The sequence below is a fragment of the Bubalus kerabau genome, chromosome 3 (assembly GCF_029407905.1).
Source record: "Bubalus kerabau isolate K-KA32 ecotype Philippines breed swamp buffalo chromosome 3, PCC_UOA_SB_1v2, whole genome shotgun sequence".
Lineage (NCBI taxonomy): Eukaryota > Metazoa > Chordata > Mammalia > Artiodactyla > Bovidae > Bubalus > Bubalus kerabau.
Genome location: NC_073626.1, coordinates 184,805,825 through 184,820,601, shown reverse-complemented (window position 1 = coordinate 184,820,601; position 14,777 = coordinate 184,805,825). Strand labels below are relative to the sequence as shown.

The 14,777-nt window shown below is 60.2% G+C and overlaps 1 protein-coding gene across 6 annotated transcripts in view; it reads right to left on the bottom strand.

The window, feature by feature from the left end:
* The window catches only part of HSPG2 (heparan sulfate proteoglycan 2), a 108,384-nt gene that overhangs the window by 41,126 nt on the left and 52,481 nt on the right, over positions 1-14,777 (bottom strand). For all 6 annotated transcript variants that reach the window (XM_055574218.1, XM_055574219.1, XM_055574220.1 and 3 more), the window contains 20 exons: positions 14,428-14,591; positions 14,091-14,270; positions 13,804-14,000; positions 13,548-13,695; positions 12,700-12,827; positions 12,109-12,195; positions 11,961-12,019; positions 11,713-11,780; positions 10,419-10,559; positions 10,120-10,296; positions 9,834-10,013; positions 9,609-9,727; positions 8,613-8,724; positions 8,342-8,455; positions 8,130-8,257; positions 7,651-7,737; positions 7,105-7,154; positions 6,690-6,787; positions 6,243-6,383; positions 5,692-5,883 (listed from right to left, as the gene is read on the bottom strand). In XM_055574218.1, coding sequence (XP_055430193.1) covers positions 5,692-5,883; positions 6,243-6,383; positions 6,690-6,787; positions 7,105-7,154; positions 7,651-7,737; positions 8,130-8,257; positions 8,342-8,455; positions 8,613-8,724; positions 9,609-9,727; positions 9,834-10,013; positions 10,120-10,296; positions 10,419-10,559; positions 11,713-11,780; positions 11,961-12,019; positions 12,109-12,195; positions 12,700-12,827; positions 13,548-13,695; positions 13,804-14,000; positions 14,091-14,270; positions 14,428-14,591 — 2,570 coding nt within the window. The remainder of the gene's footprint in view (positions 1-5,691; positions 5,884-6,242; positions 6,384-6,689; positions 6,788-7,104; positions 7,155-7,650; positions 7,738-8,129; positions 8,258-8,341; positions 8,456-8,612; positions 8,725-9,608; positions 9,728-9,833; positions 10,014-10,119; positions 10,297-10,418; positions 10,560-11,712; positions 11,781-11,960; positions 12,020-12,108; positions 12,196-12,699; positions 12,828-13,547; positions 13,696-13,803; positions 14,001-14,090; positions 14,271-14,427; positions 14,592-14,777) is intronic.

Here is a 14,777-nt window from a genome sequence, read left to right as displayed (position 1 = left end):
GTTTGCTCAGAATCCACGTCCCCCGTTTTTGCAAACTGCAGTCCTGGTTTCCTCCAGAGGAAGCCACGTCCTACAGGCAGGCTGTGTGGTTTGAGGGGCCCGCCCGCTCCTCCTCTACAGGGGCGACCTGAGCCAGGCCTGGCCAATCTGCATATTCCACCACTTCCCTTCTCTGCTGCATCACCGATGAACATGTGAACCTGGCATGTCCGCTCTGCTGGAACAGAAAAACTCCCCTGACTAGTCAGATGGGAAGCGAGAGGATGGCGCCAAGTGAGATAAAGTGCTAATGAGTCCCTGGATCCAGCCATGCCTGATACCAGATACCCTTGGGTTCTGTAGTTGCATGAGCTGGTAGATTCTTTGTTGCAGACAAGCCCACTAGACTTGCTTCCCACTGCTCACAACTGGAAGAGTCCTTCTGTTTGCTGCTGGGGGCTTCCCACATGAGCAGCTAAGACCCCAGCTTTGCCCCACACGACTTTCCTTTCTCTCTCTGCCTCCAGGGCAGATGTTCGGATCAATGCCACACTGCATCAGGCCTAGTCCATTTGTTCATTTGTGTTCATTCAGTTGGCAAGCATTTAATGAACACCTACTGATGACATGCCAGGCCCTGGGCTACACAGGCCCCGAGGATGTTTTCCACAAGTTCAAGGTGAGGGAAGGAATTTATGGGCATAACCAGATAACCATGAAATAGTGCCACCAAGTTCACTGCCATGTCTAAGATCAAGCTACAGGTTATAGAGCAGGGTAGCTAAGGGAGTAGACTCTGTAGTCTAATATGGGGGTTTAAGTCCGGCTGTACTGTTTGAACCAGAGAAGGCAATGGCACCCCACTCCAGTACTGTTGCCTGGAAAATCCCATGGATGGAGGAGCCAGGTGGGCTGCAGTCCATGGGATCACTAAGAGTCAGACACGACTGAGCGGCTTCACTTTCACTTTTCACTTTCATGCATTGGAGAAGATAACGGCAACCCACTCCAGTGTTCTTGCCTGGAGAATCCCAGGGACGGGGCAGGCTGGTGGGCTGCCGTCTATGGGGTCGCACAGAGTCAGACACGACTGGAGTGACTTAACAGTGACTTAGCAGTACTGTTTGAACAGCCTTGGACACATCACTTAATTTCTCTGAGCCCAATTTGCCTCCCATGGAAATGGGAATAAAAATAATATTAATACCTATGTTAAAAGGTAGAATGAGGATTAAGTATTAAAGGCCACATAAAACCCTGCACCCAGCAAAGAGCCTGCTGATCCCACAGCCTCAATGCTAGCTGGGTCCTCTCTGAACTAGCTCCACTCTGGTTCCAGTAGATTTTTCCTATCTTCATTTCCCCCTGGACCAAACTTTCTTGTGCTCTTCTCTGAACATCATTTTATTGCCTATTTTCTGTATTCTTAAAAGGCACTCTAAATCATTTTTGGAACAATACAAATACAAATGCCATGCTAGACCACCACTTCCCTGGTGGTCCAGTGGTTAAGTATCTGCCTGCCCATGCAGGGGGCATGGGTTTGATCCCTGGTCTGGAAAGATTCCACATACCATGGGGCAACTGAGCCAGTGGACCACAACTACTGAGCTCTAGAGCCCGTACTCTGCAACAGGAGAAGCCCATATACAATACAGAGGCCCTTGGAGAGCAAGGAGGTCCAAGCGGTCAGTCCTAAAGGAAATCAGTCCTGGATATTCATTGGAAGGACTGATGCTGAAGCTGAAGCTCCACTACTTTGGCCACCTGATGTGAAGAGTTGACTCATTGGAAAAGACCCTGATGCTGGGAAAGATTGAAGGCAGGAGGAGAAGGGGACGACAGAGGATGAGACGGTTGGATGGCATCATCGACTCAACGGACGTGAGTTTGAGCAAACTCTGGGAGGTGGTGAAGGACAGGGAAGCCTGGTTCGCTGCAGTCCATGGGGTCGCAAAGGGTCGGACATGACTGAGCGACTGAACAACAGCAACGATGCAGCACGTGGTCAGTACTTAACGCTCCTGAGTGAATAAATACAGCCCAGGAGCTAGGCCAGTGATCTGGGCACAGGGTAAAGGCGGGCCAAAGGAGACGCGTCTCACCTCCCACTTCAGAGAGGGGCCTGCGGCTCGCTGAAGGGTAAGGGCTGGGCTGGCTCCAACCTCAGCACTGTTGGACCCGAGCGTGGATCTCCGCTCTGGGATTTGGTCTACCCAACTGTGTCATAAAAGGCCTTGACAAGCCGCCCTCTGATATTTCAGGATCTGACGACACCCCTATCCACCCCTCCACAAATCCCTGTTACCTTGTTCCCCAAGAAGATTCTGGGCAGCTGCCAGTAATAGAGGCTTTCAGGAAGCATGGGGAAGCCTTTGTAGGAGAGAGAGAGCTAGGACAGAAGGGCAGGTGGTGAGAGTGGAGGGAGCCGGCCGGGGGCCAAGAGGGCAGAAGTGGGCCCACAGGGGTGAGCACAGACCCTGGAGGGAGGCCCCGTCCCCGCCCCCGCAGCGAAGCCCTGGCCCTGCTCTCTGGACAACTTGCTCCCCGCCGGTCTGGGTCTGGACACCCCGCGGCTCGGGTCGATATCTGTTCATATCTGGCACTGCATCCCCTGTGGACCCCAGGATGATTGACGGGGCACCCCAGAGAACGTTTTAAAATTTAGTGGCTAGTCTGGTGTGGATTTAAAAATGCAAAACTAGCATAAATGAGCTGGTACAGGATTGGTGTAAAGAAAAATAAATTGGAATAAATATCTGTCCAAGTAGGGTGCAGAAACGGGCAGAATTTGTGGCGCTGGTTCAGCAACAACTGAAGTCTAGTAAAACATGGGGCTTGGAGGAGGGGTCCCTTGGTGGGTGACTTGGCACGTACCTGAGCGCCCACTGCAGAGGACAGAGAAGCAGAGAAGGCGGAGGAGGAGGAGAAGGGGGAGGAAGGCGGAGCTGCTTGCAGAGCAGCTGCAGGCTGGGGATGGGGCGAGAGTCTCTGGGGAGGGGCCGGGGGGTGGGCAGCAAAGCTGGAGAGCAGCTGCCAGATTTCAGCATCCATCCGCCTTTGGGCCTCATCCACCTGGGGGACCGGGAGAAGGGGGACGGAGGAGAGGAGCAGGGGGCCAGAAAGGACCCTGTGAGGCCCTGCCAACACCCAGGGGGCCCCGGGCCCACCCGCTGCCCACTGCCATGGCCTCTGTTCCCATGCGTGGACGCCTGATGCTCCGCCTCCTGTCTCTGCTGCCCTTTTGCTCCTCGCGAGCCTGGTGCAGCCAACTGGGAGAGGCCCAGGCTATGGGGAGAAGCTCAGACAGTGGTGACCTGGCAAGAGAGGGGGGGCAGACAGCTCTGCCCAAGCCCGGGCTATAGGGGCCGGAGGCAGGCCCAGGGGCACGCGTACTGGGGAGATGGCTCCCCAGGTCTCACGCTCCAGGCAGGCCATGGTACCTCCCCAAGCCATTCACGGCTCGGCAATGCCTCTCAAGGAACACTGCGGTGGTCCAGGCATCAGGCTGGGGCCCGGCCTGAGGGAAAGTGACTCAGGAAGGCCAGGGGCTCAGCCCCAGGCTTCTACTTGGGACTCTACTCTCTGGGTTCCTCCCCGGGGCCCTAGACGCAGCCGGTCCCCGGGCGGGCCTTGAGTTACCTGTGAGAGCCGCTGTGCCCGGCCCTTGCCCTGTGGGAGCCCCGGGATCCTCCCAGTGGTCATGGCTGCCCGCAACTGCTCCTCTGAGAGGGACGTGCGGTTCTGATGGGCAGAGGGCATAGGCCAGCTCAAGACCACCCCCCCGCCCCCACCCAGAGCCCCAGAGCTGGAGCCCTGGGGAGCGTCCTCTCCCCATGGACATGGCGGCCAGGAAGGCCCACCCAGGCTGGGGAGCAAGACGCATGCGCCCCTCTGCAGGCTGGCACACAGAGGTTCACTCCAGGCTGCAGGAGGGCTGTCCACACAGAGGGCTAATGGAGGCTGCTTGGGGGGCAGTGCTGGGGTAACCTGGTGGGCCAGGGACCGTCACGTGGTTTAGCCTCCAGCTGGTGTCCCTGCCTACCAGCCAGCACTCTGGCCACAGACGGCTGGCGCTAGGACCCGAGCGCACAGCAGGTGAAGCACCCTCCCGGCTCTAATTCCTGACATCGCAGGGCTTGGGCGCAGCCCTGCCCCGGCCGTGGGCCATCGGGCACCACCTGGGCCCATGCGCGCCCACATTGTCTGGGGTGCCAGGAGTCTCTCCATGCGGGGCGGAGGGCATCCAAGAACACACCATGCCCAGGTCACATCATGTTCACACCACTCAGATCACAGGCCTACCTGGTGAGCCCGTCGCATCCGAGCAAAATATGCCTCCCTCTGTGGGGCACAGGGAAATGCCAGGAGAGGGCGTTAGAGAGAGAGCGGGGAGAGAGAGAGAGAGAGAGAGAGCAAGGTCTAGGAGCTGCAGGGAGGCAGACACCGTGGCCAGGAAAGGAAGAGAAGGGAGGAGACTAGAAGGAAGCCAGTCCTGGGAGGAATCTGGCATCCGTGAGTCTGTCCAAGGAGGAGGGACAGAGCAGCCTCAGAACCCGCCCTCTTAAGTGTCCCTGACTTTCCTAGGACCCTGGGCTTGGGGACACACCTGCTTGAACGCTGGCTTCAACCAGCAGGCGATGCCTGAACCAAGACCCGCTTTCCCTGTGTGTGGCCAGGTGGCCTGGACTGGTCATGGAACCCATTTAGGTGGCCACCCTGGAGTCCACCCCAAGAACCTGAGCCCCACAGCACCTCCCTCACCACTGTCCCAGGAGGAGCAACGCCGGTGAGCCTCTGTACTGCTGCAGTGTTTACGGGTGGCCCCTGAGCTGGCTGGGCTTCCCTGGTGGCTCAGCTGGTAAAGAATCTGCCTGCAACGCGGGAGACCTGGCTTCGATCCCTGGGTTTGGAAGATCCCCTGGAGAAGGGAAAGGCTACCCACTCCAGTTTTCTGGCCTGGAGAATTCCACCAACTGTATAGTCCATGGGGGTCACAAAGACTCAGACACAACTGAGCGACTTTCACTTTCACTTTTTCTGAACTGGTTTGCATCCCAGCATTGCCATCTTCAGGCTGTGGGAGCCCAGGCAAGTTCCCTAACCTCTCACTCCAGTTTCCTCATTAATGCAAAAGGGCAGCAGTTGTCCTTAGCTCATAAGTTGTGACTTACGACCTGTATTGGGTTGGCCGAAACATTTTTCCATAACATTTTACAGAAAAACCAAACGAGTTTTCTGGCCAGCCCGATACAAGGGCTCACAGTCGCAGCCAGCACAGAAGAACTCAAAAAACATGACCTACGATAAGAACACCCAACACCAAGCACAGGGCGAATTCCGCAGGAGCGAATGAATGAAACTGAAACCGTGTCTCATTCGTCCTTTTGTTTCCCAGGGCCTCGCCCAGGACCTGCTGGTTGACTAATTGTGCGAAAGGTAATAATCGTTAACTGGCAAGCACTTACTATGCGCCGGAAACGAGCTCTCATCCTCCGAACTGCCCTGGAGCTGAGGTTTATCACCAGGCAGCCCAGGGCTGGGTGGAGACCCGTCTGACCCCCAAAGGCAGCAGCCACGACGTGGCCATCACCTGCCTGCCGGCCCACACCGCTCTGAGGCCAGCTTGTGTCTGCGTCCCTGCTGCCCAGGGCCTGGCTCAGAGCTGGCGATCGGGGAGGGTGGTCTGCCAGGCCCTGCGGCGCATCCCACCTTGTCTCCCTGGTACGTCTCCGGGAGCTGCCAGTAGAAGGACTCGTGGCCAAGGTGGGCAAAGTTGCCAAAAGAGAGCTGGGTGCCCTCGGGCACGGGTTCCACGGAGAAGCCTCCGGTCAGGCGGCTGTTCCGCTGCGGGTTCACCAGGGCAAAGCCTTGGAAGTCCCCGGGGGCAAAGCGGGTGGAGATCTGACACAGCAGAAAAAGGATGGGGGGGGTCAGTCTGGGCCCCAGGGAGGCCCCTGGGTGGGGGAGGGGCACCGGAGGACCCTGGAGTGGAGAATGGGGGAGCTGGTAAAATCGGGGCTGGGACAGAAGTCATGAGGGGATGGAGACCATGTCTGGGGGGAGGAGGGAAGGCTGGGATCGGGATTGACCTGAGCAATAATGGGGCGGTGGGGAGGGCCTGAGGGGGAGCGGTGGGGGTGGCTGGGACCTGTGCTTATGTGGGCAGTGATGGAGGCATGGGAACAGGGATCGGCACCAGTGATGAGCCAGGAGAGGCAGGCAGCAGGCCCCCCGGGCTAAGGGCGCGTCCGGGCTCTTACCAGCTGGCGAGTGTAGGAGGAGCTGGCGCACTGCTGGGTGACGCCCATGCAGAAGCAGGGCAGGCAGCCATCGGGGTTGCTGGCGCTCAGGTGGAAGTGGTGAGGCCGGCACTGGCTGCAGGTGAGGCCTTCCACGTGGGCCTGCAGGACGGACAGAAAGGCAGGTGGGGAGCCTGGATGGGTCCCTTGCATGGCTGGCAGCCTTTGAGGACAGTCTTCCCAGCCGTTTCCGGGGGTTCTAGGGGGGCCCCTGCTGCCCCCGGCCGAGGCCCCAGCTCCCATCGGATGCTGCCTGACACCTCGAGGCCCCGAGCAGGGGGGCAGGGATGGGCCCCGTGAGGCAGGGGGGCAGGCCACAGGGGCAGCCCTGGAGGCTGGGAGGCACGGAGGTGCCGGTGGCCGGCTTGGCCGCGGCCTGGGGCCTCGTGAGGGCGGGCTGGAACTGACCTTGCAGTGGCACTGGCCAGCAGGGTCACACTGGCTGCTGACGCTGCCCTGGGGGTCACAGCCGCAACCGACCGGCTCCGGCAACTGGCCATCGCTCCCTAAGGTGGAGGGAAGCCGCTACTGCTGGGGCCCCAAACCCGCCACGAAGCATCCCCATTCCCACCACCCTCTGGCCATCCGCTCCCCCCGAGGGAACCAATGTTTGCTTCTGAACACCCGCCACGTGCAGGCATTGGCCACATTTGCAGACGCCCTCTGGGGTGGGTGGGCCTTTTACGACCCCCATTTTACAGGTAAAGAAGCCGAGGTTCGGAGAGGCAAAGTCACATTCCCTATGTTGAAGGAGAACAAAGGCTCTGTCCTAGCTCCATCCCCAGGGTGGCCAGATCCCCAAAGCCTCCCCAAGCCTACTCACTTCGACAGGGCTGGCCCTGGCTGGGGTTGCCGTAGTAACCTGGCGCACACCTGCGGTGAGAGAAGGTGCTGGGTGAATGCAGGGAAGAATCACTGGGCTGTGCTGGGGGCCCTGTACTGGACTCGGTGACCTCTGAGTGCTGGACGAACCAATTGGCCTAACTTACCCATTGCACAGATGGAGAAGTAGAGGGGAGAAGAGGGGCAGTGACAGGCCACAGGCCATGGAACCAGTGAGATCAGCAGGGTCAGGCCTCGAACCCAGGACTTTCAGCAAGAATGAGGGGTTTCTGGGAAGACTTTGGCCTCACTGGGGATGGGAGTGTTGGGAGATGGGGGTGATCTGCAGGTCTAGATCTCTGAGAGCCTCAAATGCCAGGTGAAACGTTCAGGCTCTCAGGGTGGGGGGCGGCGCTGACTGTCCCCGGGGCCTGTGTGAGGCAGAGTTGGGGGCTTCTGCGCCCTCCTGAGCCGGAGAGCTGGGCCCAGCCCACTTCTGGGGGCAGCCCCTCGTGCAAACTCCCCACCCTGTCCATGCCCGCCTCACCTCTCACAGTGACGCCCGCTGTGGCCTGGGGAACACGCATCGCAGGTGGGGTGGCCGTCTGTGTCCAGAAAGCAAGTGTGGGTGGCTCTGCGGAGGTAGGGGGTGAATTTCCAGTTAGAAGGTCAGCCGCTGTTCCTTCAGGCCCAGGGCGCGAGGGTGAGGAGGAGGGGCCGCGTGAATTAACACGTCCTGAGAGCCAGCTATGTGCCAGGGTGTGTGCTAAGAGTTCCGTGGCTTCATCTCAGGCTCATAGTAGGGGCTAAGGTGTGTGTGTGGCGGAGGAGTGCTGGGAGGGGTGCTTCATTATCCCCATTTCACAGGTGAGGAAGTTGAGGCCTAGAGAGGGAAGTGTACCTCATACAAAGTGGCATAGTGAGAAAGTGGTAAGGCCAGGGTTTAACCACTGCCTCTCAGGAGGGCCTGGGAGGAAGGCAATCTGGGACAGAGCACTGGACATTTCGGGCAGGGGCTGGACGCACTGGCCGGCAGCGGGCGCTCCGTGGCAGGGGCACGGCTGGCAGTCGTGTGGTGTCCCACGCTGGGCGTCCCCGTAGTACCCGGGCTGGCACTGCTCACACCGGGGGCCCTCTGTATGGTGCTGGCATTCCTGGGGCAGGCAGACCGTGGGGCTGAGGCTGGGCCCCTGGAGGCCACAGACCCCTGGGGTAGGAGGGAAATTGGGGGGGCTCACCTGACAGGCGCCTGTCTCGGGCTCACAGACCTCGGTGTGGCCGTGGCAGCTGCAGCGTTCGCAGGTGCCCAGGTAGAGGCCGCTGGGCATGCGTGTGTAGCCTGCGTCACAGTCCTGGGCACAGCCAGAGGGACTTCCTCAGGGCCTGCTCTGGGTCGGGACCGCCGGACGGTCGGGGTGGGCTTGGGGGGGTGGGGGAGCTAAAGGAGAAGGAGCCAGAGCACCACCGTGGAGGGGGCTGGCTGGACAGGTGGGTGGGGCACGGGCTCACCTGGCAGGATGGACCTCGGTACCCAGGCGGGCAGGCACACTGCTCCACCTCCAGTGCAGGGTCCTGGCCAGTGTCCTCAGGCACGGCCACGTCCATGCTAATGCCGGAGACCCTGGGGACGACAAGACCCCGGAGTGAATGAGCACTGGCGCTGTACCTGTGTGCAATCCCCGGGGTCCTACACGTGATCACGTCGTTAATCCTCCTGGCAGCCCTGCCTCGATGCTACTGGGGCCCCGCCCAACTCTCTCTACCTGGTGTCCATCCCTCAGCAGCTGCAAGGACTGTGGCGAAGGGCTTATACCTGCAACTTTCTCCAGGGAATGAGCCTTCCTCACCAGGAGAGGTCCCACCAACCTACTCCCTTAGGGGGACCAATGACAGACCGGCCCAGGGTATAAAGGCCCCTCTGGTTCACGCAGGATGACTCTGCAGGGCTCCGTGGCGATGAGCCCCAGGCTGGTCTCTACCGGAAACCACTCCCTTGCTGGCCACTTCCTCCTCCTGTCTCCCTTCCTCCCAGGTTCTCCTTGCCAATGACTCAAATCCCCATCTCTGGCTTTGCTCCTTGGGAACTCCACCTAACACAAGCCCTATGGCAGAGGAACTACTATAATCTCCCTTTTGTTGCTGTTGTTGTTAAGTCGCTAAGTCGTGTTCTACTCTTTTGCGACCCCGTGAACTGTAGCCCGCCAGACTCCTCTGTCCACGGGATTTCCCAGGCAAGAATACTGGAGCAGGTTGCCATTTCCTTCTCCAGGGGATCTTCCCGATCCAGGGATAGAACCTACGTCTCCTGCATTGGCAGGCGGGCTCTTTACCACTGAGCCACCTGGGAAGCCCTACCATCTACATTTCACAGATGATAAAATGAGACACAAAAAGGCTGCAGAGCAGGAAAGAGTTAGAGCTGGCAGTCCGCCTGCCCCGCGTTGCACCTCTGAGCCTGGAGCCACCCCCAGTCCCTTCCTGCCCTCCCGCCCTGGCCCCGGACACCTGCTCTCAGCTGGCCGCTGGGTGTGGGACGCCTGGATCAGGAGGCTGTCGATGTCCGCTAATGCCATCAGCAGGTGCTCCCTTGTGGCCGGCTGCCCGTCAGGCCGCTGCCACGCTTGCTGCCGAAGAAAGAGCTTATGGGCTGCAGTCCCTGACATCCGGACACCCCTGAGTGAGGGGCGCAGGGAGGCCCCCTGGAGGTCTCCTGGGACCGGTGCTGCTCACCTCCCAGAAGGGCACGGTGAAGGTGCTGGGCTGGCCAGAGCTGGGCTCCTGGGAGGTGTGGTGCTCCAAGATGATGTTATTGCCCTGCAGGACCACCAGCGGCTGCCCATGCAGGGGCGCGGAGCCAGGCTGGGGCCGCTGGGTCATCGTAAAGCGCAGCTCTCCACCATAGGAGGTCACCTGGGACCCGAGGGGGACAGGCACTCAGCTGGGGCCCCACCCTGGGGTCCTGCCGCTGCTCGGGCCGCAGCCTCTTCCTCAAAGGCCCCAGGCAGCCCCTGCCCACCTTGTCCCCCAGGAAGCGTGGAGGGAGGCTCCAGAAGTAGGGCCCAGGTGGCAGGCTGTGGAAGGAGGAGAAGACCAGTTCCCCGGGCGAGGGCGACGAGATGCCCTCGCTGGTGTTGTGGGTGCCCGTGGGGTTGGTCAGGGTGAACTGAGTGGGCTCCTCGGAGGCCCCCAGCACCTGGCAGAGGTGGGAGAAGAGGCCAGGATGGGGGCTGTGGCCTGCCACTTGGCCCTGGGTCCACCCATCCCTGGGCTTGGCAGTCCCGCCCGTCTGGCCAGCCCCACTCCTCGCCTAGGTACCTGGGCACGGCGCCAGGAGGAGCTGGTGCACTGGCGACTGACGCCCATGCAGAAGCACTTGAGGCAGCCGTCGGGGTTGCGGGAGCTCAGGTGGAAGGAGCCGGCCACACACTCGTTGCACAGGCGCCCCACCACGTTGTTCTGGAGGGACAGAGCTGGGAGCTGCAGGGTGGCCCACGGGAGGTGGGGGGCGTGGGGGGCGCTCCCTGCAGCTTCCGGTCTAATCTACCCACATTCCAGACCAGAACCCAAGGCCAGGGGGGCCCTGGAAAGAGCACGCTTACGAGGGCTGGCCACCATGTGAATAGTAATTCCCAACTGATGGAGCCTATACACCCAGTCATTTTCCTGTTTTCTCTGTGCTTGCTAGGGAGCTCACGAATAAATTTTAGACTTGAAATATAGCAACGTGGTGAAAATAATTGTTGTTCAGTCACTAAAGTTGTGTCTGACTTTTTTGTGACCCCCATGGACAGTAAGTAGCCGACCAGGCTCCTGTGTCCATGGGATTTCCCAGGCAAGAATGCTGGAGCGGGTTGCCATTTCCTTTCCCAGGGGATCTTCCCAACCCAGGGACTGAACCCGGGTCTCCTGCCTGGCAGGTGGATTCTTTACCAGCTATGCCACCTGGGAAATCCTGGTTAAAATAACTCCTGCTACTATTAATGGACTGTTTAATGCACTGCACTAGTTTCTATTCAACCAGCACCTCATTTAATTTCTTGAAGTTCCTTGAGAGGGATGGGCTATTTCCATGCTTCACGCGAGGAAACCGAGGCTCAGGGATGGGAAATGACTGACATGGTGGCATCGGTGACCAGCTTGCTGATCCACTCCGGGACGGAAGATGGGAGTAAAGTGCTTGATTTCCAAATCTGTCTGCTTCTTTGTTCTGCAGACACCTGAGGCTCCTGCTCTCAGGCAAACCATTTCCCTCCTCTGAGCTCCCATCTCCTCACCTCTGAATCAGTGACGCTAATAGCTACACCATTGTGTCAACGGGGAATGAAGCATGGTCAGAGCAAAGGTCCGACGGTCACACAAGGGTGGACCTGAGCCTGGAACCCAGGCCACCTGCCTCTCAAACCAGTTGCTCCTTTCTGATGCTGGACCACTTTTCATGAGGAAGGGGATGTCTAGCTAGCCAGACCCATCGGCCTGCAGCGGAGGCCAACACCCACTGGCCAAGGAGCCAGGGAGAGGATGCAGCCTCCTTCCTCCTCCTCCTCCCGGCTGTGGGCGGGAACCCAGGGCCCCCAGGGTCCCCAGGGTCGGGGCGGGAGCTTACACGTACCTTGCAGAGGCAGGCCTCCCCAGAGGATCCCGTGCTGCCTCGCTCATCACAGCGCACGATCTCCTGGTCTGGAGACGCAAAGTTGGTGTTGGCAGGGAAAATGGGAATAAGATGGACATAATCTGGACAGAATGGGGGGGTGTGGGGCACTCCCCAAGGACCAGGGGGAGTTTGTGCTGGACCAGGGCCTCGGGCCTGGGGGGCGGGAGGCCTGGGAAGGCGCCGGGGACGGTGTGTGCGATACTCACTGGTGGGCCTACACTTCCCGTTGGGCTGGATGGGGTTGCCCTCGTAGCCGGCGGCACAGCTGGGGGAGACAGAGGGTGGTCAGGGGCATTCCCAGACCCCCCACCCCCTATGGCCTGCTTCTCCCGGCCCCTACCGGTTCTCGCTCACCTCTCACAGCGGCGGCCTGTGTAGCCTGGGGCACACGCGTCACACGTGGCTTGGCCGTCCGTGTCCAGGAAGCAGGTGTCCGAGAACCTGTGGGGATGAGGCGGACAGGACGTGGGGCAGGGCTGCAATGAGGGGCCGGGCCAGGGCTCACAGACCCGCTCTGGGAGTGACCACTGTCCACAGGGACACAGCAGGCCACGAGGCCCATCTGCTCTTTTTAAAAATTTTTTTCAAGATATCTTATTTATTTTGGCTGCTCTGTGAGGCATGTGGGATCTCAGTTCCCCAGTCACGGTTTGCACTCAGGCCCCCTGCAGAGGAAGCACATAATCTGGACCGCTGGACCACCAGCCAGGGGAGTCCCGAGGCCCGCCTCCTCTAGAGCTGCAGCCTCACCGCGCACTGGAAAGACAGAGGGGCCCGCTGCATGGAGCAGGAGGCAGGCCCGGAGAGGTCAAGGGGCCAAGGGTACTTATCCACCAGGCAAGCCTCCGAAACCAGGTCTCCCACCTCCCAGCCCAGAGGATGCCCCAGGCCCAGTCCCCCGTCCGCGCTCCCCGCCCCGCCTGCCCCTCCCGAGCCGGGTCTGACCTGCGGGAGGCATCGATGTATGGGCAAGGGCAGGGCCGGCAGGCAGTGGCTGTGGCCTTGGTGGCATCCCCGAAGAAGCCCGCCTTGCATTTGTTGCACTGCGGTCCCTCCGTGTTGTGCTGGCAGTTCTGGGGGGAAGGGGAGGGAGGCGCTCAGGCTGGGCGGAGCAGCCCTGTGGCCCCCCTGCCCGATGTGGGGCCACACTGGACTAGATGGGGCTCCATGAGGGAGGGCCTCTGAGGCTGTCTGGATCAGTGTCCCTGGTCATGCAGGAATGACCCCACAGCTTTGTAGACAGGGGAACATCAGCTCCATTCTGACGGGGAGCTCATCACCCCGCATGGCAGCCTGTCCCATAGACGGTTCCAAATACTTGCTCTGTATTGACCTAAACCCACATTCTCCTTCCAATCCATACCCATTGGCCAGTTCTGCCCTCTATAGGCGGTTCCTTCTACTCCTGATAGCTGTTCAGGGACTTGGAGATCATTGTTTTCCCTGCTTAAACCTCTCAGCTACCAATTCCAGCTCCCTCCACCATTCCTAAGAAATAATGTAAGATTTATAGGCTCCTTCCTGTTAGGAACGGCCTGCTTAGGGAAATGCTTTATGCCTTATTCTCCAGGAGTGATTGGTCGGACCGAAGTGAAGAGTAGGACTTTCACCTCCCTTATCTGGACATAATATTTCTGTTAATGCATCCAGAGGTCAAGAGAACTTGTGTGGCAGCCACAACAGTCATTCTGGAGGCTTGTGCTAAGCATGCGGGCACAAGGAAGTCTCAGCTGGAGCCTCCCACCCTGCTCTTGCCTCTAGCCAGTATCCAAGTGCCAGATGGCATGACTCACCAGGCAGTGGCCATATACAGGGTCACAAGAGCTGGCGTGCCCATTGCAGTTGCAGCCAGAGCAGGTGCCCAGGTAGGGCCCCCCAGGCACCCGGGTGAAGTGGGCATCACAGCTCTCACAGGATAAGCCGGAATAGCCGATGGGGCATCTGTGGGGACAGAACCAAGACGGTGGCTGCAGGGACCATGAAGCCTGGAGGTTTCTCCCCGACCTCAGCCAGGGCCTCTGTGGTCCCCGGTCCAGCTGGGTCAGGCACCTGCAGTCCTCGACGCTGTGGGCGCGGCCGTGGCTGGTGGCGTAGGTGACGGTGGTATCCATGGCAACGTCACTCAGCCCCACACTGGCCATCTTGTGGTCGTACACCGTCTGGATGAGCACCGCTTCCAGGCTCTGCAGCACCTGCAGCATCTCTGCCCGCTGCACCGGCCGGCCGGACTCATGCACCCAGTGCTCCTGGGTGGGGAACAAAGGTCAGGGTGTGGGGGGAGGTTGTGCATCAGCACCTGCCCAGTCTGTACCCCCAGGGGAGCAGGCCCCACGTACCTCAGAGAGCTGGACCTGGCGCTGGTTCGGGATCCCCGGCTGGGTGGACGTGTGGCCCCGGGAGAGCAGGCGGTGGCCGGCGCCCACAAGGACCACGTCCGGCCGCTGCACTGGCTCCAGCGTGCCACGTGCCAGCTCATAGCGCACCTTGTAGCGCAGGGAGCCGCCGTAGGAGTCCACCTGGCCGGGACAGGGCGGATCAGGGCTGGGCAGCCGTGGGCACACACGGTGCTCGCTGGGTGCCCCCCTCCCAGCTTTAGAGGGAGTGGAGTACAGGCAGGCTCCGAGCATGGATGCGGGGTACTGGGCCCCTCCCCACCCAGGGCGGCCCCGTCACCTTGTTGCCCAGGAACTGCTCGGGCAGAGCCCAGAAGGAGTCGTGGACCAGGAAGCGTCGGGAAAGGTCGACCAGCTGAAACTCCTGTAGAGTGGTGTCGATCTGCAGCTGGGTGGAGGAGACGGGTGGCATGCCCGGCTGCGCGGGCATCGTCACGTTCACACCTGGGGGGCACAGGGAGGGATGAGTGCCATGCACGTGGCTGCCCGAGACAGCCACCCGGGTGGTAGTCCAGAGAGACGGAAAATTCTGAGAGAAGTGTGATTTAGAGGGAGCGTCAGTCTCTCTCCCAAAGTCAAATAAAAGCCAAGTTCTCCCCCCTGCTGAATTCCTGGAGCAGCATTTCCCGA